The sequence below is a fragment of the Branchiostoma lanceolatum genome, chromosome 2 (assembly GCF_035083965.1).
Source record: "Branchiostoma lanceolatum isolate klBraLanc5 chromosome 2, klBraLanc5.hap2, whole genome shotgun sequence".
In the NCBI taxonomy this organism is placed as follows: domain Eukaryota; kingdom Metazoa; phylum Chordata; class Leptocardii; order Amphioxiformes; family Branchiostomatidae; genus Branchiostoma; species Branchiostoma lanceolatum.
This window is the reverse complement of record NC_089723.1, coordinates 38,741,641-38,766,574: the sequence shown is the minus strand read 5'-3', so window position 1 is coordinate 38,766,574 and position 24,934 is coordinate 38,741,641. Positions and strand designations below refer to the sequence as shown.

Below are 24,934 nucleotides of genomic sequence, written 5' to 3'. Positions count from 1 at the left end.
AACAGCTCTGCTGGTTGACACCACCCCCCAACATTTATTAGTTTATGCTACTTTTATAAGGTGGGGTGGCATTATTTTTTGAAAAACCCAACTTCCAAAATGTCCCTCTGAAATGGTTGACATAGCTGATTGTGTTGGAGACATGTTCATGGCATTTTTTTACCTTCCTTAAAATCATTGGCTATAAAAGGTGGCTGAATATAGATACTGTATAAGTTTAAATGCATTCTTTAACCTTTCCTGGCACGACATACACCAGGACATATTTTCCACAAGCGAGAGTGATGTGCCTTATTGTAATTGTGATATTGGCAAAACTAAGAATTTTTTTCAAAAGCAGGAGACTCTGAAATCGAAAAATAAGAAAATACCCGTTCAATTAGTGAATTACAGAGGTGTTTAAATTTTCATAACTTTGTAAATCTTCCAGTGTTGACTTCTCTCTACTTTGGAATCTTTTAGATCGAATTCTTTAACCTTGTTGTTTGAATCAAGGACATTACTAGACTAAGTATATAATGTCCTTGTTTGAATGGAGCGTTACTGAGCCACTCATGATGTTGTGATAGTAATTTCATTTGCATACAGGAACAATAGCGGTGGAAGTCTTGGCCTGCATAACAATGTGAATACATTATGGTTTCCCCAAAATTAGTGGACATTTGTGGTGGGGATTCCAAACGTATGCGTATTGACAATTTATAAAACAACTTGGCTTAAAGGTTTAGGAGTAACTTAGGCTACAATACGGGTAGTTAATATATACAGGGTGTGCGTTGTTCATTGAAAAAAAAACTGTACTTAAATTTACAGACACTGGCGATAAACGGCTTGTTTAAAAGATAGTAAACTTCACTGATAAACTGAGAAGACTATCGAAGCCACCACTCTCGACAAATCTACTACATATTGTCTATAGACTTCTCGATAGTGTCAATGGCGATCCATTTGTTCAGCCCTTGAAACAAAGCACATAATGACGTACTTGCAAGGATGGAACCGCCTTTGTATTTGTAAAGTGCAATTTGGTTTACTTAAATTCACCCCATTTTACTCATTTGTCACGAAAATGCAAGTTTTACACATTCACCCCTCCATATTTACATTGGAACAATACGAATCTGGTTCACAGCCAGGGCTCGAAATAGTGGGTGCATGTGCACCCAATTTTGGAGCTGTGCACCTAATTCTTTACTGTGGGTGCACTGGCCAAATATTTTTGTACGGTTTAATGAGTAAAGGTATCACTGCACACTAGTAGACAGCATATTCTTGACATCTAAGTGTAAGAAAATGATAAAATCTTTGTTGGAGTACTTGTCTAAGATTTTGGTGTTAGAATTTGAGTTAATTTCGATTTTGAAAGCTTCAAAACTGCGTGCCGAGATCGCGTGCAAAACGCGCATGGACTTCCTGGTCCGGCTTGCAAGACTGGACAAGAAAACGCTGACTTCCTCTCGTTCCCGGGCTCTTCACAAGTCACATGATCAAAACATGACGTCCTTTGTTTCGGGAATTTCCGACACTTTCTGTGATAACTTCGGGGACGAAAAAATGTCAAATTCGCGTATTTCCGTCTTAACCTGCTGTCCTTCAGGCCCATGGCAATTTCTTAGTACACCTCTTGGTTCCAATCAAGGACACATAGAATTCTATATAATGTCCTTGTTCCGATGAATGCCATCAAGGTTCTTCTGGACATCCTGATTCCCCCACATAGATATCAGGGCTCTCGTGTCCTCATTGGACCATTTGTTAGAACCTTAGCAAAAAGCAAACATTGAATTCACTCTTTCCTTCGCTAAAGCCCAAGTGACGCCAAGAACTATGACCTCATCAGTCCTTGACCTCATGTACCCGGATGTACGATGTCATAAAACATCAATGTGAACCGGTTCCGTAACGCTTTTGGGTTCATGATTACAATTCTGCAAAACCATTTTATTCTGAACCGTTGCAGACTTACCTCAGGAGGAGGTTCGAAAGTGTTCTTCATGTTAACTTTTCTTCATGTTAACTTTTTTGATTGTATAATTTTCATCTCGCCTGCTCAATTTGTCCCGCAACAAAAAGTCTTTGCTACATATTAAACTATCAGGCTGAATGGCCAAGTTTTTGCAAGGACATTTCATAGTGTCCTTGGTTTTTGTTAATCTTTGTGCAAAGATGGCCTGCTTGTCATATTGCCAGCAAGCAACAACAACAAAACAAACTTGTGTAAATAATGGACCATTGTCATTCAAGCTCTGTCTTAACCATGTAAATTGGTAGGTATCATTATCCGCTCTTTTTGTATGGGTGATCAGTAAGTATTATGCAAATTGTCTACCTGAAGCTTTGTTACGTAATGTTACAAATGTTTTTATAAGTGGACAAATCTTTGCCATTAAGGAAAACCAAGGAAGTTTTATATATCTTTGGTAAAATAAAGATGTTTTGTTCATGGGCCAAGCAAGCAACTAGAAGGCTTTTGATCGATAAGAGAATTAAAACACCAATCAAGTTATACATGGTCTAAGGCCTTGCTAACAAAAACAAATCCACAACTCAGGACTCGGAGCAAATCTTAAACATTGAGCAAGGAGGTTTAACATATAGGCCTGTAACCTCCTTGCATTGAGACTTTTTTAATCTCCCAAATACAAATTATGAAAATTCCCAATGATTTCTTAACATTCTTTTTTTTTGGGCGAGGGCCATTGGGAAGACAATTGGAACTGTTACAGTTGAATTTGATTTGTTTCTTCAAGGTTTCTTCCACCACTCTTTAAAAAAGGTCAAAATCGTTTTACACTGTTAGATCTTGGTTGCATTTATCACAGCTTATATGAATACAACCAAGGCCCATTATACTTTTTTTTCGTTCTTTGTAGATGTCCAGATGTCCTATGTAGTCAAACTTATTGACAACATAGCTTATTAGTTTGAAATAATGTAGCACTGTGATCTGGCAAAATCAAATCAAGGAGGTTTGATAGAGCTTCTTGTTCAAATCAGATTGCTCACCTCAGGAGAAAATTGTCAAATAAGTGCTAATTACACTGACTAGCTAGGTGTGATAACTCATTATGCGAGTGTTTTCAACAGTGTGGAAGGACTAATTATCACCCATTTTCATTGGGATAGCCCACTCTTAGCCCCCTGTGGCCCCAGTTTAGCAAAGTCTGGGCAAAAGTACAGTCGCCAGGCCTAATCAATGTAGGTATGGGTTGGGCAACTTTAAAAAGGAATATCTTCATAGCTTTACATCTTATGACCAAATTAGAGGTACCATAACGCAAGGGAAATCATGCTCTTTCAAATGACATGTAAAACTAATTTGTATGTTCAGTAGAAAAAAAGTTGGAAAATTGGATTTCCAAGATGGACGCCTTCAAATCTGGAAACTGGACTTCCGGATGTGAACTGAACAGTGTTATGTGCAGTTTTGTGCACCCAAAATTGGACCTGTGCACCTAAATTTTGAATGTGAGTGCACTGGTACACCTAGATGCACAGGTTACTTTGTACGTAACCGGTAATGGTACATTTACTATTGAACACTAGTAAACAACATAATCTTAACATTTAAGTATTGGAATACAAAATACCAAAACCGTGTATTACTTCTTGTTTAAAATTTTGAATTTACCTACAGAATTCTAGATCCAAGCTGACATTGGACTTGATTCTAAGTTGTCCACCGACAATATCTTCTGCACACCTTAATCTTTAGTTTAGGTTAGATACACCTGTGCACCTATTGCCAAAAACGAATTTCACTAAATTTTCAGGAAGAGGAAGGACTCAGCTGGGCTCATGGAAAACAAAAGCCTTCCTTCCGATTCTGATCAGCTTTTAGATAGGATAAGAGTTAAGTCTAAGTATTAGAGAGGAATTACTCTTAATGATCCCCATCAGAGAATGCACAGAGTAGCTACTGATCCGTGAATAACTGACCTCCATTTTCCAAGAAAATTCCCGCCGCACGAAGAATGATAGAATTGGACAGTCTTTTCCATGACATGTAACTCTGAGTGACAACTCTAGACGGCAAGATTCGTGCAAAAGAACAAAACAATTTGTTCGTTCTAATATTCCCATTTAGCAACACAATTTACATCATGAGATGTTGAAGGTCATTAAAGCTAACAGAAGAATCTTACTGTAGATTTATTTACTTTCTCGGCTCGAGCTACGGCAGCTTGCAGGAAAAAAGACACAGTGGAAAGAAATGAAGAAAGACTAAACGCAGCCAGAGATTGTTTCTACAACTACTTGAGCTGCAGAACACAGTGGATCATCATCATCATCAAGGAAAAGGTGATTTTCGCTGTATTTAGATTTGCAGCTGAAACAATTCTGTAGAACAGTAGTAATACATTGATAAACTGCAAGAAAAATACATCTTTTCTTAGTAACCTTTCCGTGGCTGGTATTACGACTGCCAACATTACAGCACACACGCCTACAATTATGTCAAAAGCACCCCCAGGGACAATCAACCAGCACGTGCCTGATGTGACAATGGGCACACCTTACATTAATGTTGCATTAGAAGCCAATTAATAATAGGTTGTACAGGTCGATTGCGTTGGGCAATTTGTGGCATCGTATTCCAAAATATGCCAATGAAATTTGATAGCGCTCCATTACAAATTTGTTGAAAATTGCCCATTTCAAATCTAATCTAATTTTTTTCTGTTGTGAAATAAGATCCTACCAATGAGATGAACAGTAGTCTTCATTTCGTGAAATAGATTCATTTACTCATTCCCTCTTTTAAAGGAAAGCTACACAAAAAATTGAAAATCCTACAATGCTATGCTTAATAAATTCCAAAGTCAAGTTCTTACTTCAAGTTGTTTCACATAAGTCCGTCATAGTTTTGGGATTTTCCACAATTTGCAACTTATGCCGTGCTGTCGCCTTCTCACCTGATAATTGACTTATATGACGTCATTGTTCTAAATATTTCACCTCATGATTGACTTATATGACGTCAGAGTTCTAAATTTGTCACCTGATGATTGAATCATATGACATCAGTGTTCAGTGTACCAAATTTATCAGGTGAGAAGGCGTCAGTACGGCATAAGTTGCAAACGGTGAAAAGCTATAACGGACTTATGTGAGACAACTTGAAATAGGAACTTGACTTCGGAATATATTAAGCATAGCATAGTGGGATTTTCAAGTTTTTGTGTAGCTTTCCTTTAAAGCTAGGGCCACACAAACTTTAAACATTAACACAAAATTGAAATATCATCAACTTCAAGTTGAAAACTTGAAAGTATGAGGGCTGTACCTTGGCACACAATTTTTCAGAGTGAATGTACACGTAGTAGGATGCAAGTTTTCCTCCAAGCTACTTTCATTGGTAGTTGTTTGTACAGGTTTGACTATATCAGTGGTCAGGTGGGCATTTTTTTGGGGGGGACTTTATTTAGCTCTAGAATTAGCTTGATATTTCAGCTTAAGTTATGTAGAGGCGGTCACTTGTTCAGGTTTGACTGTAGAGCCAAAAGAAGAGGCTATTTCAAGTATTAGTCGAAGGAGAACCCAGCTGTACTATCGAACACCGTTTCACCACTGGCGCAGAAAATCATCAGAATAATGGATGGGGACATGCATGATGTATGAAGCGACCATTGTGTCGCTCCCATCCCCCAAATTCATAATTCAGGAGACGCACGGATGCCTGGTCTCATCACCGCAGCTGGGATCATCAAAGGCTGGTTAACGAGCAACAGCAGCTACTGAAATTCTCATCCTAGCCCCGCCTGGGGAACTTTTATTCAGTTCACTCACAGCAACATCCGTAGTCAACACCGGGGGCCACAACAAATAGGACAAGATTCTATATGTTTCCAAGAAAACAACATACAATAAAGATTTCTGTATTCTCCTTATTTGTGCCTATCAAACGCTTGTTAACGGGTAGTAGCAGCTACTGAAATTTTCATCCTAACCCTGCCCAGGGAACTTTTATTCAGTTCACTTACAGCGACATCCTAAGTGACTAGTCAACACAGGGGGCTAAAACTGAAATATATCATATGGGTCAATTTGATGAAACTGAATAAATACACTTTGTATTTCTACGAAACTGTGCAATAGAAATTTCTCGGTTTTTCATTTGGGCTCATCAAAGGCTGGTTAACAGGCAGCAGCTACTGAAATTCTCATCCTATCCCCGCCTGGGGAACTTTTATTCAGTTCACTCACAGCGACATCCGTAGTCAACACCGGGGGCTACAACAAATAGGACAAGATTCTATATATTTCTAAGAAAACAACATACAATACTTACAGCGACATCCTTAGTGACTAGTTATACACCTGGGGCTAAAACTGAAATATATCATATGGGTCAATTTGATGAAACTGAATAGATTCTTTGTATTTCTACGAAAATATACAATGAAAATTTGGTTTTTATTTGTGCCTATCAAAGGCTGGTTAACGAGTAGCAGCTACTGAAATTCTCATCCCAACCCCACATGGAAAATTTTTATTCAGTTCACTTACAGCGACATCCGTAGTCAACACCCAGGGCTACAACAAATAGGACAAGATTCTATATGTTTCCAAGAAAACAATATACAATAAAGATTTCTGTATTTTCCTTATTTGTGCCTATCAAAGGCTTGTTAATGAGCAACAGTGGCTACTGAAATTCTCATCCTAATCCTGCACTGGGAGACAGGACATTCACAGAGAGAAGTTTAATTTTTCCACAACTCAAATATAATGGACGGAAAGGAAAAGAAAGGAGAGGTTTTGCTGTCAAATTGGAGAAAAACCAAACAACTTCTTTAAATCTTAAAAGATAAATAATAAAGACCTGTTTGTTTGATTTGATTTGAATGATGAATTTGCCTTGGAAATAATAAGGCTTCAAATTTCAATGATATGGGGATACATCTCAAAAACATTCGAAAGGCAAGAAAAGTGAGGTTTCCAATTTTCAGTTTCATTTTTGCTGTCAAATCTTTAAAAAAAAAGCAAACAGATTCCTTATTAAAGACTTCATCTATGTTTATTTCAAATGATGAATTTGTCATGAAAATCATACATAAGACTAAAGCAACAGACACAACGGCAACATGTTAACCAGTAATGCCTCCATCTTGCCTATTCTATAGCTATAATACATCGCATTGAATTGGGAGGGCAACCCTGCATTAGGGCAATGAAAGAATCCGCCCCAACGGGGACCTACACAATATCTAATACAATACCATTATGCCCAGTGGACTGCTGCCATATGCCTCCGACAGTATCAATTACCAGGCCAGGTTTGTGTCTCCATCAACTGGTGATCAGATAACAATCGGCCGCGACATTTCGGAGCAATTTTCGGTCAGCCTCATCACATAAAACATATCTTCTACCTATTTTTTAAGTCATAAAAAAAGCTAGATTCTGGGATGTTTTCAACTGTGACCAAAGTTCATTGCACAACATACATGCCTTACAAGGGGAGGCTGGTCTAACCCAAGAAATATCTTACAGTATTTTTATACATTTTTGAAGTTCAACAGTAACTGTTCTCCAATAAAACTAGATCTATTCTTTTCTATCATGAACCCAAAAATTCACCACAAATACTGAAATACAGCCAACAGTTACGGAGTAAGTTAGTGATAGCAAACAAATAACACCTTGCATTCAAAAACAAGTCCATATTTTCAAGAAACATCATATTTTCCTATCTATTTGAACAGTTACTGTTTATCTCTTTCTCAAAACTAGATCTATTCCTCTCTTGCCCTGAACCAACAAATTTTGATATGTACCCAACTGAGTAGATTGACGGCACAGTGAATAATACTCCCAATACCTGACATCCAAAAACGAGTTGTATCTTATCTTATTTTCATATCTATTTATGCAGTAACTGTTCATCTCTTTCTCGAACGAAACTATTTTTCTTTAGTTCCAAACGAACAGAATCATGAGAAAGCAACAGGTCCCCATGATTGGACTTATATATAGACTTATAGAGTACGAGGCATGTAGCCCAATCTGCAGCGAGGATGGTTACATGATTGTACGCTTTACCAACGTACAGGACATATTACATGCCTTAAACATTACTGAAACTAGGCACCACGCCCAACGTTGGCCTGAATTTATGTGTAAGAATAAGGTACCGTGAATTCATTTTGTTCTGCGTCGTTTTATTTTGCTGTAGGAGGGAAAACAAGGTTTTTGAGGTGTTCTAAATTTGTGGTTGAAACGATTCTGTAGTACAGTAGTAATGCATTGGAAATGCATCATGCATTTGCGGTGGAGAGTCTGCTACGAAAATAACACCGCTGTGAAAGTTTCAAGACCTACGGTACATTTCAGATAGACTATGCATCATCCTGTAGCTAAACAGCTATGAGAAATAACTTACAGCGAACAATTTTCTCCCTCTTCTCTCTCTGTCCTCTACTGGTCATTTTCAAATGTGCAAACAAAATGTCTACCAGAGTTCTCATCTACCGATAGGTCACCAGGAAGGTTATCTAAATGTGAAAGACTCAAGCAGACATGCAAGAGTTGAGCTTGACAGAAAACATTTTCCCACCAATTTTCAAGCAAAGACTGCACCAGTTTCAGTGAGCTTTCTCCTGCTCTCTCTTCCAATGAGAAACTTGATACGGAACAAATTTTCCTGGACATCTTTGTTTCATGGACTCAAAATAACGTGCTAGAATAACAGCAACAGGGACAAAATCCTCCCTTTCAATTCTTTCAAAAATTAGATTCTTTGGAAGGTTTTAAATAATTCAGTATAGAAAAAAATGCTGAAAGAATTCTCATAAAAAAGGAGCCGTTCCAAGAAGCACAACAGGTGTCCTTTACAATGTATATTCCTTTCCACCTTCCCGCAGACCAATTACTGCGACAGAAATTAACATAGGAATTGCCGGGCACACGCCCTGTACACGTGCGACGGAGCGCTGTGAGCAGACAGGTGAACAGTTTGTCTCACCTGCTGGTTCACCTGTTGTTTCAACACCTGGACTCACCTGGTCTTCTTCTTGGGGACTTTCTATACATTTTTCATGGGCAAATTTTCAGAGGATACAAATGTTATGGACATGTTTTTATCCGCAGGACACGCACTAGCAGTAGAAATATGAAAATACAAATATGGCTTCTACCTAGTCATCTTTTCCAGGAGGCTTTCTCCACATTTTTCGTGGAAGAATTTTCAGAGGGTACAAATGCTATCCACTTAGATGTGTTTCAGTCCGTTCTTTATCCACCGTAATAACAAGGACTAGCAGGGAAAATATGAAAATACAAATATGGCTTCTACCTTGTCATATACCCTGACCTGGTTTATCCCTGGAGACTTTCCCCACATTTTTTATCAAAAAATTTTCAGAGGATACAAATGTCTTTATTTCTTAACAAATGGTATAGACTAGACATGTTTTTATCCATTCTTTAGGACATGGACTAGCAGGGAAAATACTCTACAAATATGGCTTCTACCTTGTCATAAACCTATCAAATAAATGAAATGAAATAGTTTGCTGCACACACCTTGTCTTTTCCTTGGGAGTATATTTTTTCGTGGAAAAATTTTCAGAGGGTACAAATGCTAGTGACTTAGACATGCTTTTGTCCGTTCTTTCTCCACTGTAATGACACAGGCTAGCAGAGAAAATACTCTACAAACATAGCGTCTAGCTATACACACCTGGTCTTTTTCCTGGGGACTCCGATTTCCATAGTGAAATTGGTAAAATTTTCAGAGGATACACAAGGCATTGAAGCTATAGACTTAGACATGTTTTTGTCCATTCTTTCTCCACCATAATGACATGGACTTCTAGGAAAAATGCTCTACAAATATGGCTTCTACCTTGTCATCCTCCTATACACACCTTTTTCCACAGTTTTCATGATAAAATTTCCAACGGATACAAAGGCTATCAATTTTGACATGTTCTGTCTAATCTTTCTCCACCATAATGACATGGACTTCTAGGAAAAACGCTCTACAAATATGGCTTCAACCTTGTCATCTCCCCATCAGCAGTTTTCTGTTGATCTAGGCTGATGCGTCCTGTTTCATGTTATGTACACAAAGCAACGACCTGTTCCCATCTTCATAAGGGTCACTGTATCTTAACTTATCAAGCTATAAATATATCAAACAACAGAAAACGAAAGAGAAAGCTCCGTAATTACCAACACTGCCCGTTACTTGGAATTTCAGGCCTTTTCAGTTTTGTAATACGCATCTGTCTGTTAGCTACACCGCCAGTTTTAAAACACATCCTTTAAACAAGTGTGCATTATCCATTGTGTCCATTCTGATGACATAAGCTATGTTGATAATCATTCCTTCTGACCGGGTGATACAAGCATCACTTTGCCAGTGCACAGGAGAGCCCAGATGGCGTGGGCCGACCAAATTGAGGAGGCAAATGCATTCTGCTGTTTCAACATCCTGCTAATGCATTACCACTCTGCAGACTGGGGCTCAAATGGTACATCAAACAGTGCCGGACACACATGGCAAACATGTCCGCAACATACACGTACCGAACACCCAGGAAAAAAAACCTAGTCCTCCCTCACACTCCCATTTTGTCATGCCGTATATACAACAAGCTTCGGCAGGACATATTTTCCCAGGCAGATTGTACTGTATACACACACATGGCTGGAGAGAGAGCGCAACATGTTGTGGCTAGGACTTCCGATGGCCTATACAGGACTGAGCGGAAAAGAAGAACAAGGGAAAGACACAAAAAAAGGTAGTCTTACCGTCGCTGTTAATCGGTTCGGACTCCATGTCTGTCCGGTCGGTCGGTGCGAGTGTTTTCTGGTCCGCTCGTTCGACGTCCGCTGATCTCTCTGGACCTCGACTGCTCCGGCTTTATACGCAGGCTGCCAATCAAGTCGACTCTTTACAAGGTGCACCGGCGGTCGGGAGCCTATGGGAGGGCGACGTTTGGCACCATTAGCATTGCAAATGAGGCGCAGGCCCGCTAGGCTAAACAATAGCACGGGGGCACCTTGCACGCGCGCCCGCTATTCATGTCTAATTACACATGCAAATCCCCATACAAACAGTTATGAAAATTGGCCAGGCATGAGTGCCCAGGGTAATTATGGTACACAGGCATGGGGGGTGTACCTGGCCGGGCCGTGTAACCTTCCACCAGGTGGGAACACAGGTAAACACGAGTGTGCAACAGGTGAAACTTATGTTACACTGGGCTCAACATTTATTTTGGACAGTAGGTGTACTGATGCACCTGGCTTAAAAATTAAGGTGCACAGAAAAAAATTGGGTGCACAACTTGAAATAAAGTAGGGTGTTAGCAAAAATTGATTACAAACCTTATTCGAAACCTGAATTCTATAGCTAACTTCAGAATTTTAAACAAGTGATGCAATAAAGGTTTTATAATTTTTTCTCTGACTTAAATATCAAGAATATGTCAGACTAATGTGCAATGGTACCTTTATCTACGTACCCCTACAGAAATATCTATGTGCACTGGTGCACTCACAGTCAACAATTAGGTGCACAGCTCCAATTTTGGATGCACAGAAATACATATACACCAGTATTCTGACCCCAGCATACATTTCCAGAGCTTTTTCAACCATTCAGCTCAACCATTCCAGTCCTTTCTCTACACGGATACCTTCATAGACACACACAAACATGGACGCAGGGTTTTCCCATGCAAGAATTTCTCTCCCACAACAATTTCTAATCAGCGACCCTGTAAAGTCACGCGATCCCTCCCTTCTGGAACACACACAGGTGGACACCCGTAATTTTCCACAGGTGGACGAAGTCACGAGAGCAACAGGTTTTACTGTGTTCTTAGTAATCTTACATTAATAATTGCATACCACATCTGCTGAACATTACCTAGTAAAAGTCAACAAGGGGGGGATAAACGTGTGCAACTGTTATATGCTACTAGGGTCACACTTCTAAACAGGGAACGTGGGAACAAAAAATAGAAGTATTTATCAAGAAATGTACAGAAACTGTGCTCATGTCTTTTTTTAACGTTTAGTATGTTTTATGCTACTACTACTAGGGTCACACTTCTAAACAGGGGCCTGGACGGGCTGTCGGTGGGAACTAAAAGTAAAAGCATTTATCAAGAAATATATAGAAATCGTGCTTATGTTTTTTTAAACGTTTAATGTGTTTTGTTGTCATTTATATCATACTTTTTCCCCGCAAACTGCCTGGCCATGTCCCGGTTTTGAAATGTGACCCTGGCTTGAGACGGGCTACACGTAGGTGACAATGAGAACACAGGTATTGAAGACCATTTTGTCCAGATTTGCCTTGTATCTAGGTTTCATACTCTTGTAGTAGCAAACTAGAAAGGCAACCTTTGCAAGCAGGCAAGTATAGCATATTTCACGATCTCCCTCCCAATACAATACGATATGTAAACTTTATTGATATCTATGAATGCAATATAAAGCAGTAAATCATTTTTATGACACCGAGAATTAAATTGAATACATATCATAATTATGCATATACAGATTGGCACATGTTTTCTTTAACCTTCTCCCTGCTGCATAACCAATGTAAATTTGCTGCCAAATGGTAAGTCAGCAGGTTAAAGGTTAGACAGTAATACTATTGAGTAGATGCTGTGAATCACCTGTAGAATGCTTCATTGTAAAGGGAAAGTTACATCTCTCCGATTCTAATAATGCCCCTCCCCCCCATAATTGCAGATAGCACACTTCTATGCAGTTATACGGTTGCAGGCAGGGGTCTCCCTAAAGAATGGTACAGTGGCGCTCCTCCATCCTGTTCTAATCCCAGCTCCATCCTGTTGATTTTCAAAGTTAGGGCATTTTTTCCAATTTTTACCCAGCAAAGCCTGTAATTTTGCTCAAAACTAGAAATTTCAGGTGTAAAACTTCCATTATGTCTGAAAAAGGCAAAAGGCAACATCAGCTCTCCTTTTGAGAGTTGTGCGCCCCCTCCAGACCTCCCCCCTCGCGACACGTATCCTGTGCCCGGCACCCTCCCCCCCATCCTGCTATATATTTCTGGGGAGATCCCTGGTTGCAGGTCATCTGATTGTACAGAAATAAGCAGAAGAGAAAAAGTCTCATTATCGTATCATTATCAAAGGACTGAGTTATGCTGTTTGAAGTACTGACCATCAGTTTAAAATACACTACATTTTCATTATGATAGCAAAGTCTGGATTTTTACTATGAAACTGATGTTACAAGTAGCTAGGATGTCTTTTCATGTGGCTAGCAACTACTTTTGTCCAATTCTGATACCAAAAGCAAAGAGCTGTCCACACGTCGACATTGCAGTCACGTCCCGACTTGAAGCATGACTCCTGTCCTGTCTCACACAGATGACATTTTCCGGTGTGGTTGGATCAGAACTCACAAGTCCTGGCTGATGAGAACTATCGGGACTTGTGAGTTCTGATTCAACCAAACAGGTACTAACTTGACTGTGCCTCAGTCCAGCGTAAGACCAAATCAAGTTGTATCCAAAAAGGCATCAACTTACACAGCTTTAGTTAAAACCAGGAAACAGCAGACACCGTAATTATTAAAGCCTCGCCGCAACACAACTGCTTCGCAGGCACGCAGCGCGGCAGCAGCTGGTTATATTACACTGAACGACCTGTCACATAACCTTTGCACATCTAACTTCCTTTCCTTCTCCTAACGGTGATGACCTGTCCGATAGCCACTACTTGACCGGATTGCCGGGCGAACAGGTAGTCGCTATTCACCATATTTGGTAAATAGCGACTACTTGTTCGAACATGAACTGCCCAAGATGGCACCCAGGCTGAGGCCTGGGCCTGGCACCACTACCATGTTAAAAGCCCACCTGTGGAGTTCACATTCGGGAGCAATAAAAACACCACAAATAGCCACAGGTTGAGCAGTACTGTAAATGCATTTACCTTCGGGGTGGTTTTATTTCGCGGTAGGTGTGAATGGGAGATTTTTGCTGTGTTACGGTATCATGAAAGGATGATTGTTTTTTCTTTCAAAACTCTACAAAGATGAAGCAGACATGGACGTCATCCACAAAATCAAGCCAATATGGCCTAACATACATGTTGTACAAGCAGCTATTATGGGAGCAGGCATAACTGGGACGTTGGGAAAAATGTAATAGCACAAATTTTGGGAGTAGAATATTCATTTGAGATTGGTAACATTTAAACAACATCTGTCTCCAAAATATGCCCAAAATCTGTAACACCTATATTTTGTACAAGCAGCTATTACCGGAACAGGCATAACATTGGAAAAAAATGTAATAGCACAAATTTTTTGAGAAAAATATCTATTCGAGATTGGCAACATTCAAAATCGTCTGTCCCCAAAATATGCACGGAATCTGCGACACCTACATTTTGTACAAGCAGCTATTACGAGAACAGGCATAACATTGGAAAAAAATGTAATAGCACAAATTTTTTGAGAAAAATATCTATTCGAGATTGGCAACATTCAAAATCGTATGTCCCCAAAATATGCACGGAATCTGCGACACCTACATTTTGTACAAGCAGCTATTACGAGAACAGGCATAACATTGGAAAAAAATGTAATAGCACAAATTTTTTTCGAAAAATATCTATTCGAGATTGGCAACATTCAAAATCATCTGTCCCCGAAATATGCACAAAATCTGTGACACCTACATTTTGTACAAGCAGCTATTACGGGAACAGGCATAACATTGGGAAAAATTGTAATAGCACAAATTTTGGGAGAAGAATATTCATTTGAGATTGGCAACATTAAAAATCATCTGTCCCCGAAATATGCACAAAATCTGCGACACCTACATTTTGTACAGGCAGCTATTATGGGAACAGGCATAACATTGGGAAAAATTGTAATAGCACAAATTTTGGGAGAAGAATATCTATTCGAGATTGGCAACATTCAAAATCATCTGTCCCCGAAATATGCACAAAATCTGCGACACCTACAATTTGTACAGGCCGCTATTATGAGAACAGGCATAACATTGGAAAAAAATGTAATAGCACAAATTTTTTGAGAAAAATATCTATTCGAGATTGGCAACATTAAAAATCATCTGTCCCCGAAATATGCACAAAATCTGCGACACCTACATATTGTACAGGCAGCTATTATGGGAACAGGCATAACATTGGGAAAAATTGTGATAGCACAAATTTTGGGAAAAAGAATAATCGTTCGAGATTGGCAACATTAAAATCATCTGTCCCGAAATACGCACAAAATCTGTGACACCTACATTTTGTACAAGCAGCTATTGCTGGAACAGGCATAACATTTGGAAAAATTGTAATAGCACAATTTTTGGGAGAAGAATATTTATTTGAGATTGGCAACATTAAAAATCATCTGTCCCCGAAATATGCACGGAATCTGCGACGCCCCGAAATGTCATTCTTCAGAACTAATCTTCTGGATTAAATCATGAATATTTTAGCAGGCGGATTGTCTGTAGTGTGACATCCAGGAAAGATATGACCAGGTAACGTGCAAAGGCTTCATCCCACCTCCGGCTCCAACAATCGCTCTACACGCAACGGAACGGAGAAGGGCTTGTCAGGATCTGAAGGAGGATGTGCGGAAGGCCTGACTAGAAATAAAGAGTTCCACACATCCTTTTGGTTGAATGAAAAGGCTGGGGAGGAAGCTGAGCAAATTTCGAAAGCACTTTGGGTTATCCTGGGAACAATGAAGGGAACATGTGGAAAAAAGCTATGAATTTGAATTTTTTTGTGTCCCACTCATTGTTTGGGAGTTGCTAACATTCGTTGCTAAATCTGTCATCTTAAGGTTATGAAAATACATTTTCATCAATCTTTATGTCATGAAGTTCAAATATTTCGGACGGACAGTTTGATTTGAATTTTTTTTCTGTCCCATCAAGCAAATTTCCATGCCAGGACAGGGGGATGGGTCCTGGAGACAGCCCTGCGCTACACCCACCATTTTGAATTTCAGTTATCTGGTGAAAAAAATCAACATGTATTGAAGATACTTTACAGATAAGTTCTTGTTTCTTTCACTGTAATTTTAAGTTCACTGTTTTCACTGTCACCGCTGGACCGTGAACTTATTATCACAGTGAAAAACCTATTTATGATTCCTTCACACATCCTTTCTGCAAGTCACTGCTACCACCGTGAAGTTAAAGTTCAGTGAAAATGTCCATTTTTCTTACACCGTGAAATTTTGCTACCGTGAACTTAAAGTGAATTACAGTACTTGTTTCAATATGCTGTTACAAGAATGAGGAAAATCTGTCCTTGCTGTTTCAGTAGCAGGGTGTATCTTTACAGGGAGGGGTTGCTAGCCCTTCCACTTAAACGTGCTCGAGGCACCTCCTCACAGGAACCCAATTTTACGTCCCTTCCAAAAGACAGGCGCAGCCTCAACCAAGATGCCCCTCCCAAGATGGGTACCCAGAAACAACACATTTTTCTCCTCTGCCTCCCTAGGCGGTAGCCCTCCCCAGATCCCTATTAGGAAAGATGCTGCCATGATCATCTCCATCATCCCCAGCAGCCTTACACAGCTGGTGCTGAGGAGGCTGATGATGATGAGGAGAAATCGCATCTCCATCTGAGCAGAACGAGGCGGCACACAGGGCAGGGGTCTCCTCGCACAGAATACATGTACTTAAGTACTTCGTTTACTACAGATACACATTAATAAAAGCACTATTTTCTATAAAAACAAGAAATGAGGAGAACATGTTTGAAAACGATTCTATAACGTTTTCATCGCTAAGATTAAAAAGTTTATGTCCTTTGCCAGCGGTGGATCCCCCAGCAAGGCTAGGGTCAGCAGGAATGATCACTCCATCTAGTATACAGCATATTCTTGACTCTATACGACAAAATGATAAATCCTTTGTTGCACAAATGTTAAAATAGGTTGAAGCTATATTTTGCCCCAAATGTTTTCTGAGCACCTGAAATAAAGTGCTACCCAAAGTTTATTTGTGAGATGTATGTTTTTTTGTTATCATCAACAAATCCACATTTATGGTAGAAATTCAATTGTCATCTTTTGTTAATTTTCAACTTTCTAATATATATATATAATTTATTTGGTCACAGTTTTAAGTTAAGTCTCCTCAGAATGTTTGTCCCAAAGCTTTGCTAGGATATGAATGAAAGTCGAAGCTGACAAAATATAAAATTCCTGCTTGCTGGGGCAGAATATTTTGTATGTCGCTAATCAAGACAATTTTTACAGCGCTCTCCATATGAAATGAAGCAATCAACAGCTGATTTAGAATTCAAGAAAATATTCCAGCTATTTTTCAAGGCATCGCTGGGATGTGCTCACGAATGGGGCAACGCAGCTCTCTTGACAGTCTCGTCCATACTCATGATTCAGAAATATCAAAAAAGACCCCCCACTTCTGCATTGAATCTTGCGCTTCTTGTCTTTACCGGTTGAAATACTGGGTGCACATGCTCTTTTGTGCTACCAAAATTTGAGCTGTGCACCTAATATTTTTACCACGGGTGCACTTAAATATTTGCGCAAGAATGTGTAGGTAAAGGTAATGTTGTAGTATTTGTAAATACCTAGCACAATTAAATATTATGTTGCTATGAGTTCAAACATGCTTTTGTCCTTATTGAAAATCTACCATCAATTGAAAAAGTAGTTTAGGTACAGGTTTAGGTCCAGGTTTAGGTCCAGACCTGTACCTAAACTGTGTACCTGTACCTGTGCCTGTACCTAAAATTTGTTTAGGTACACAGTCAGCTCTATGCAGTATTTGTACACTACTGTGACTAGTGTACAGCATATTCAATGCATTTCGTGCCCTGGCCGTTGGTTGACTCCACCCCACCTCATCTTTACTCCCATGTTACCTACAGTAATCCGAAGGGAAACGTGAAGCAAAGCTAAGGATAAGACCACGTAAGGCTATCATAACGCATTTGGAAAGGCTGTTGTTCATCAGCTATTAATAATGGATGTCTGTTCTTAGCTGGATGGGCGATTGGTTGTGACAGCTGCCGTATGTTGTGTGTGAAGCCATGGAGGCTGAATTAGGCCGAAGCACTAGTGCTTCGCTTCAACAAGTGCCTGTGCATAAAATCATTTTTTCTTGTCACTTTCACAACCTGAGCTACAGGTACCGATACAGGGCAGGAAATACTGTAAATGCAGAAATGTTTGCGATGGTTTTATGTTCGACATTTTACCGCAAATTTAAAACCACCGTAAACATTTTTGTCCAATACTGTAGCAGTATGTGACTTTAGCGCTTCCGCGAACTTTAAACCGCCGTAAACACTGCATTTTCGCCTTAGCGCGAAATAAAAACCACATGAACTTTAATGCATTTACAGTACTTGGTGCATGTGCACCGAGATATTTGTGTAAGGTTACGTATGTAAAGGTGCTGTTGTAAACTAGTTATGTGTGTTTATGGCATCTTCTTTGACGTTTAAGTGTCATAAGAATAATACACTTTCTTTTATTACGTAGTAATGTTTGCTACGTGTTGCTTTAGTTTTCTTGAACCTTTTTTCAACCTTCAACGAATCATTCGTTTTCTGTTCTTGGCAGACTGATTTAACAACTTTTAAGGCCACACCAATTTGAAATGTTGGTTCTCGGATGAAAAAATAATGCCCTGGTAGATCTAAACTTGTTTTAAAGAGTGAATTAAGTCATTCATGTTTCCCTGCCCTCTTTACCTTAATTTAACCTTTAGCACACTGAAGTAGCCGTCTGGCATCCAATTCCCCTTTGGTTACAAAGGTAAGCAGCAGGGAGAAGGTTAAAAGGTCCCAGAACCAAGGAAAGAAGATGATGCGGCTTTAGAGACGTCCCCAACACCAGTTTTTCTGTGCGGACTACTCCTGATCACTGTTGCATGTCTCATACCCATTTCATGACATCACCTGTTGAGTCCTTGCCAGTAGAAGCACCGAATGAAATTGAATATGCGGCGGTGTATTGCCATTTCATATTGTAAAAGCCGTGTAATTAGGTGTATTATGTGACAGCCAGTCTACAATGTCACCACCCAATTTTGGTCGTCCTTTGGATTGGATATCTCATTAAAGTATTATGTGCGAGGAGACCCCTGTGAGTCGTCTCGTTCTGCTTAGATGGAGATGCGATTTCTCCTCCTCCTCATCATCATCAGCCTCCTCAGTACCAGCTGCGGTGGGATGAGGGGGTGATCATTTTACTTTTCCGTATGCAACCCCACACAAATATCTAGTAGGTGCACAGCTGTACCCACCCAAAAATTAGGTGCACAGCTCCAATTTTGGGTGTACAAAAGTAAATACTGTATATGCAGAAATCTTCATGGTGGTTTTATGTTCGCAGTTTTTGCAGTTAAATCTTTATCGCAAACTTAAAACCACCGCTGTTCCATTGTGTGACTGTAGCTCTACTATTGTTTCAAACGTGAACTCTAAACCACCGCAAATACTCCAATTTCTCCCTGCCACGAAATTAAAACCATGCAAATATTTCTGTTTTTACAGTTTTCATTTTCGTTTCAAGGCATTTTCATTTGAGGCATGATGCTTTTTCCAGTAGCCAGTGGAAGTGCAATGTGGCTTCGCTACGGCTCGCGTTTTTGGCCAAGCACACCGGGTCACCCCTACTCTTTTCGATAAGTGTGTTGGGGTCTTTATGCATTCTAAATTTTGTGCCCTGTACTGTAGAGCAAGAATGATGATTATACATCTCATCATTGATCAGTGATACTGTCATGTCTAGTTACCCATCCCCTGCACACGGCCACGCCTACAGCTTTACTCCACGGCAATTATCACTAATTGTGCTGAAATCCAGCCATCACATCATCACGTCGGTAGATGATATTTCAGATCGGCGAAACTTTCATGTGGAACCGAGTACAAGCAGTCTGCCTACGGTGGCGGTGATATGGTAGTCATTGCAGCAATTAGGACTGATTGCTTTGTTGGATCGGGATTCACTTGTCAGCTCGTGTGCACATCAGTTGTCAACTTTCTGGAATCGTCTTCAGAAACTACGCTGCAAGAGTCGTCACACACGTACACACACCTACTCACTCTCCGGTCTATCGTCTGTTGCTCCCGTCATCATGTTTGTAATTAGCTAGCGTCTATTTTTATAATATACGGTCATTATTATATAAGTTATAACCTTTCGTTCAGGGCTGTCTCCATCTTGTAATTTTTTCCGTCCCACTCATTGTTAGGGAGTCCATGTTGTTAAATTTCAGGGTGAAATTTTTGTCCGTCCCAACAAGCAAATATCCGTTCTGGACGGAGGGACAAGTCCGACAGGTTAAGTGTATGATGTCTTGAACTTTGGTACAATATAAAGACCACCCATATTCCATATCTTATCATCATCATTTCCAATGAACAATTGTTGAAATGTCATTTTCTCATTTCTCAGGAATCGTAGAAACAAATACAAGGTCTTCTGAGGTCAGATTGTCAGTAAATAATTTTTTGTGTGTAAAATGGGTAGAAATTGTTGTATGTATAGTTTACTTGTGTTTTTGTTTGTACTACAGATTTCTATGGGTGACATACACAGAAAAAAAAGAAATTCAATTCCATTCAAATCTTCTTTTAGAACAAATTGTGCAGGAGTATCATCAAATGGTAAGAAGTAATATGGTAAAGTCTTGGTGGCAATTAGAAATAATTGGTTTGAAGGATCAGGCTTCAGCTACATGTATGATCTCATGTGGGCATCAGTTGTCAAGTTTCTAGGATCATCATCAGACTGTTATCACTACATTAGCATGGCAGGGCTCGAAATTCACTTTTGGATATTGGTGTAATCTGGTGTAATGAAATACTATACCTTGGGCGTCATCCTAGGTAGTCTTCTGCGACTCTGCTGCAACGAAACAGCGGAAAACTTACTAGGATGGCACCAAGGCTACAGTACAGGTGCACTCTTAGAGTTAGAAATTTAGGTGCACAGAAAATATTTTGGGTGCACGGCACAGAAAAAAGGAGAATGTTAGCCAAGTCTAATCAAAAAGTGTACTGCCTCTTTTTACTAATTTTAGTGCTTCAATCTGAAATTGTATAGCTATCAAAACCATCAGACTCTTGAAATTTAATGTCAACAGGATGCTGTTAGTGTTACGAGTGTACAATAGTACCTTTACGTACATGTACCAGCGCAACCAAGGTAAAAAATTAGGTGCACAGCTCCCATCTCCGATGCACAGAAGTGCATACACACCCAGTATTTCCAGTCCAGCACGGTGATATGGGGGTGTCCCTGTGCCTTTGCTACTCTGCCACATCTGGTTCAAATTACTTGGACCAGAAGGACTGGGGTTCTAGTCCCAGGTAGGGCACCTCTGGACAAGAGGCGCATTGAGTCATACCAAAGACTTTACAAAAATGGTACATACTTCTGGAACAGTATGAAAGTTAAACACACTCCACTGCCAGTGGACTAGCCCCTTGCTGCAGTGATTGCACCACAGTGTGGCCCCAGGGCTATGAAACGGAGATGGGCACCGCCCTATACATCAATTATGGTGTGGGAGGATTTTAATGGTGAGGTATAAAAGGGAAGGGCGGGCAGGGATGCAGACGGGGCTGGAAGAAACTATCAAGCAGGAACGGACGGAGGGCAAAAACCTTTGCACTTTCCTGTTGACGCTTCTAGAAGGGTCTTCGAGCCGACAAATACCCGACTAACGTTTTATACAGGCAAAAACAGCTGACAAAACACTAACACTGTAACAGGCATCCTTTGGATTACTGTTTTACTGTTATCCCATAAAATCATGCTTATACCACTTTAATATGCTTTGCAATTGAAACTCAAACCAAGCCAACAAGCTTGCTAAATAACATGATGGTGAATAACACAATCATAGAACTACAGTATCTATACAAGTGAGCTGTAGCGAAGGCATGTTACAGCTTTACACTATCAGCTATATAAAAAAAAGAGGACACTTTATCTTAAGCATTACGCTTCAAATTCGACAGAAAGGAAGGCCAAAAGAAGGTACAGTACATTCATATTGCATACTAGTCAAACGGATTCGGGCAATATCACCTTTACAGTTACAAATATACACAAATAGGCAATAATACCAGCCTTACCAGGTCTTCGCTGTAGTTGCTGATAATAGCTACATACCGGGAATCCATATACTGCACTTAATATATTCAATAATAATTCTTATAAAAACATCCAATAAGAATGATGCACACGAAGTATTACCGAACTCCTTAGCAATCCAACATACAACCTATGCTAATGCCTAACTGAAAAAAAACACTGCAAACATGAAATAACACAAATATTGTTCTAAAGTAAAAGAGGAGACCGCCATACCTTCAAGGCCGAAGACTAAAATACATACTGCTTATACAGCGTGGCCGGGGATCCAGTGTCCCTGGTTCATGTACATGTCCCCAGTGTTAGACACCGAAGGATAAATTGTGCCTGAAACTGCTCCCGAATGCTGGCGATGACATAACCCTTAACCTCAACATGTTCAACATGATGCCAGGGCTCGAAATACATGGTGCATTTTTGTGCAGTCAGAATTGGAGCTGTGCACCTAATGTCAGACTTTGGGAACACTGGTGCAACCAGAGATTTGTGTACATGAGGGTACTATTATACAGTAGTATACATCATATTCTTTATGTCAGAAAGAATACCATAAACATTTGTAGTATTTCTTGTTTAAAATGTTGAAGTTAGCTATAGAATTTGGGTTCATTGCAATTTCCTGCTCTTAAAGGTAATTATCTTTTAGCCGACATTGTACTGATGTTGTGCAGTCAATTTTTTTTCTGTTCACCTAAAATAAATGTTAAGGTTAGATGAACCAGTATAATTATTAGCCTCCACCAGGCCTTCCTATAGGGGTACGGTTTGTAGAATTTAAAAAAAAGGAATAACTGGCCGGAAGAGTCAGTCCACGGTAAGGTTAACACTTTCCCCTCCACAAATGAAACCCTCTGGTGGCCAAATTTCCCTGTCAAATCTTCTCTCTACAGCCGGCGTGGTTAGTCTGGTAGAGTTACTCCAGAATTGAATTTGAAGCCCTGGTTGTGGCTTTTACTTTTTATAGCAAACATGGTCACATTTGCCACCAGCAGATCAAAGGCTACCATTCTGTCAGGGACAGCTGCATGTACTCACAGTTAAAAGGAACATTACAAATTTCTCTGAAGTCTGAATACTGTATATCATAAATGTGCTACTGCAAATCTTAAAACTTTTGCTCTGGTATTATTTTTGCAGTGACCTCGCAACAGCAAATTCATGACACCGTGGATACGCATTTCTAATCTATATCTATTGTACTACAAAAATGTTTTAAAATTTTACTGTAAATCTAAAACACAGTGAAAAATAACATTTCCCTCAGTCCTACCGTGAAAATAAAACCATTACGAAAGTAAATGAACTTACAGTAGTTAATGTTTATCAACATAAGTGCCACATGTTGCAGCTGTATATAAGTAACTGGCACTTGTCCATTATTTTTACCATGATGATATCTTTTCAAATTTTCACATCGTAATCTATTTTAGATTAGATAGCACAAACATGGCTAGCTTCCATGGGAGACCATGTGGCTAAAACTGTCAAAGGATAGGAACACTCTTCCACTTCCAGCGTGTTCAGAGTCATTCCAATTCACATTACTTTTAATGGTGAAATAATAACAAAATACATGCAGACAGCATTAAACATCGTCGGCATTAGAACTTGTACCTGCTTTCAAAAGTTAAACAATTTTTATCAAAACATATATGTCTCATAAATTTGTATGTCTTTGACCCCAGCAAGCAAGCAAGTAAGCACAACACCTGCACACTATGCAAGCGTGCATGTGTGTGAGTGTATGTGTGTGTGTGTGTGTATGTATGTGTGCATGTGTGTATGTGTGTATGTATGTGTATGTGTGTGTGTGTATGTGCATATGTATCTGGGTGCACGTGTGTGTGTGTGCATGCGTGCATATTTTTTCTTCCAATTTCGGGTCATATTTCTAACAACTTGCCAAATTACAGGCAACAGAAGAATGTCGATCCCCAGATCACCTCCCCATGACAACAGCAATGAAGAATGAAGCCCATTGTGGCAGACAATATGATGGGTGGACACACCTTCAACAGACTGTCTCATTAGCGACCCCACCTGTCATAGCCTTGGGATTCTTTGTTCACGTCAGGCATAACTATCTTCCTATAACTGCATTGGTAATTACCTTCATAAAAAATGGAGTCAAAATGTTTGTTGTTATCTTGATAACTCCAGAAGGCCTGGGTAGATTGTCTTGATATTTGGTCTGTGTGTGGGTCTTGATAAGACCTCCAAATGATTTGATTTTGGACCTTCTAGCGGCTGCAACTTTCAGGTTTGATATCTCGCTTTCTCATGGGACAATGACAAGGACGGGATATTGGCAAGGACTGTACCTACACAATAGAAAGAAGAACGAAATGTTTCAGATGTCCTTCTGTACTGTTAACAGGGCGTCATGGTTGCAGCATTTAGTCACTCTACTGTGGGTGCCAAACTGCAAATACATTTACAGAGCTTAAAGTTTGCTGTAGATTCTAAAATTCAGGCTCTGAAGAGAGGCAATAGTGTTTATAATCACGTTTTGCTGACATTTTACTCGTTCTAATCTGTGCACCTAAATACATGTATTAGGATTCCGATTCCCAAAAATGAAGTTCTATTCCTGTGCCTGCTTCTGGCATCAAAATCACCTGTTTCCTTTGTTACACAACACGATCATACGTTGCAGAAAACCTGGGAATGTTTCCGTCGCCCCCAAGGTGACCTTGAAAAACGACTGCCTTCCCCCACCTCCCATCATGCCTGCTTCCGACCCACTTTTGACCCCCGTGACGCAAGGTCAAACCTCCATCCCGACAGGAACCCTCATCACATC

At 39.8% G+C, this 24,934-nt stretch overlaps 1 protein-coding gene across 3 annotated transcripts in view; it reads right to left on the bottom strand.

Annotated features, from left to right (window-relative positions):
• The window catches only part of LOC136428985 (heterogeneous nuclear ribonucleoprotein K-like), a 47,475-nt gene that overhangs the window by 18,846 nt on the left and 3,695 nt on the right, over positions 1 to 24,934 (bottom strand). For all 3 annotated transcript variants that reach the window (XM_066418842.1, XM_066418843.1, XM_066418844.1), the window contains exon 2: positions 10,762 to 10,931. In XM_066418842.1, the coding sequence (XP_066274939.1) occupies positions 10,762 to 10,789 (28 nt within the window). In that variant the 5' untranslated portion in view covers positions 10,790 to 10,931. The remainder of the gene's footprint in view (positions 1 to 10,761; positions 10,932 to 24,934) is intronic.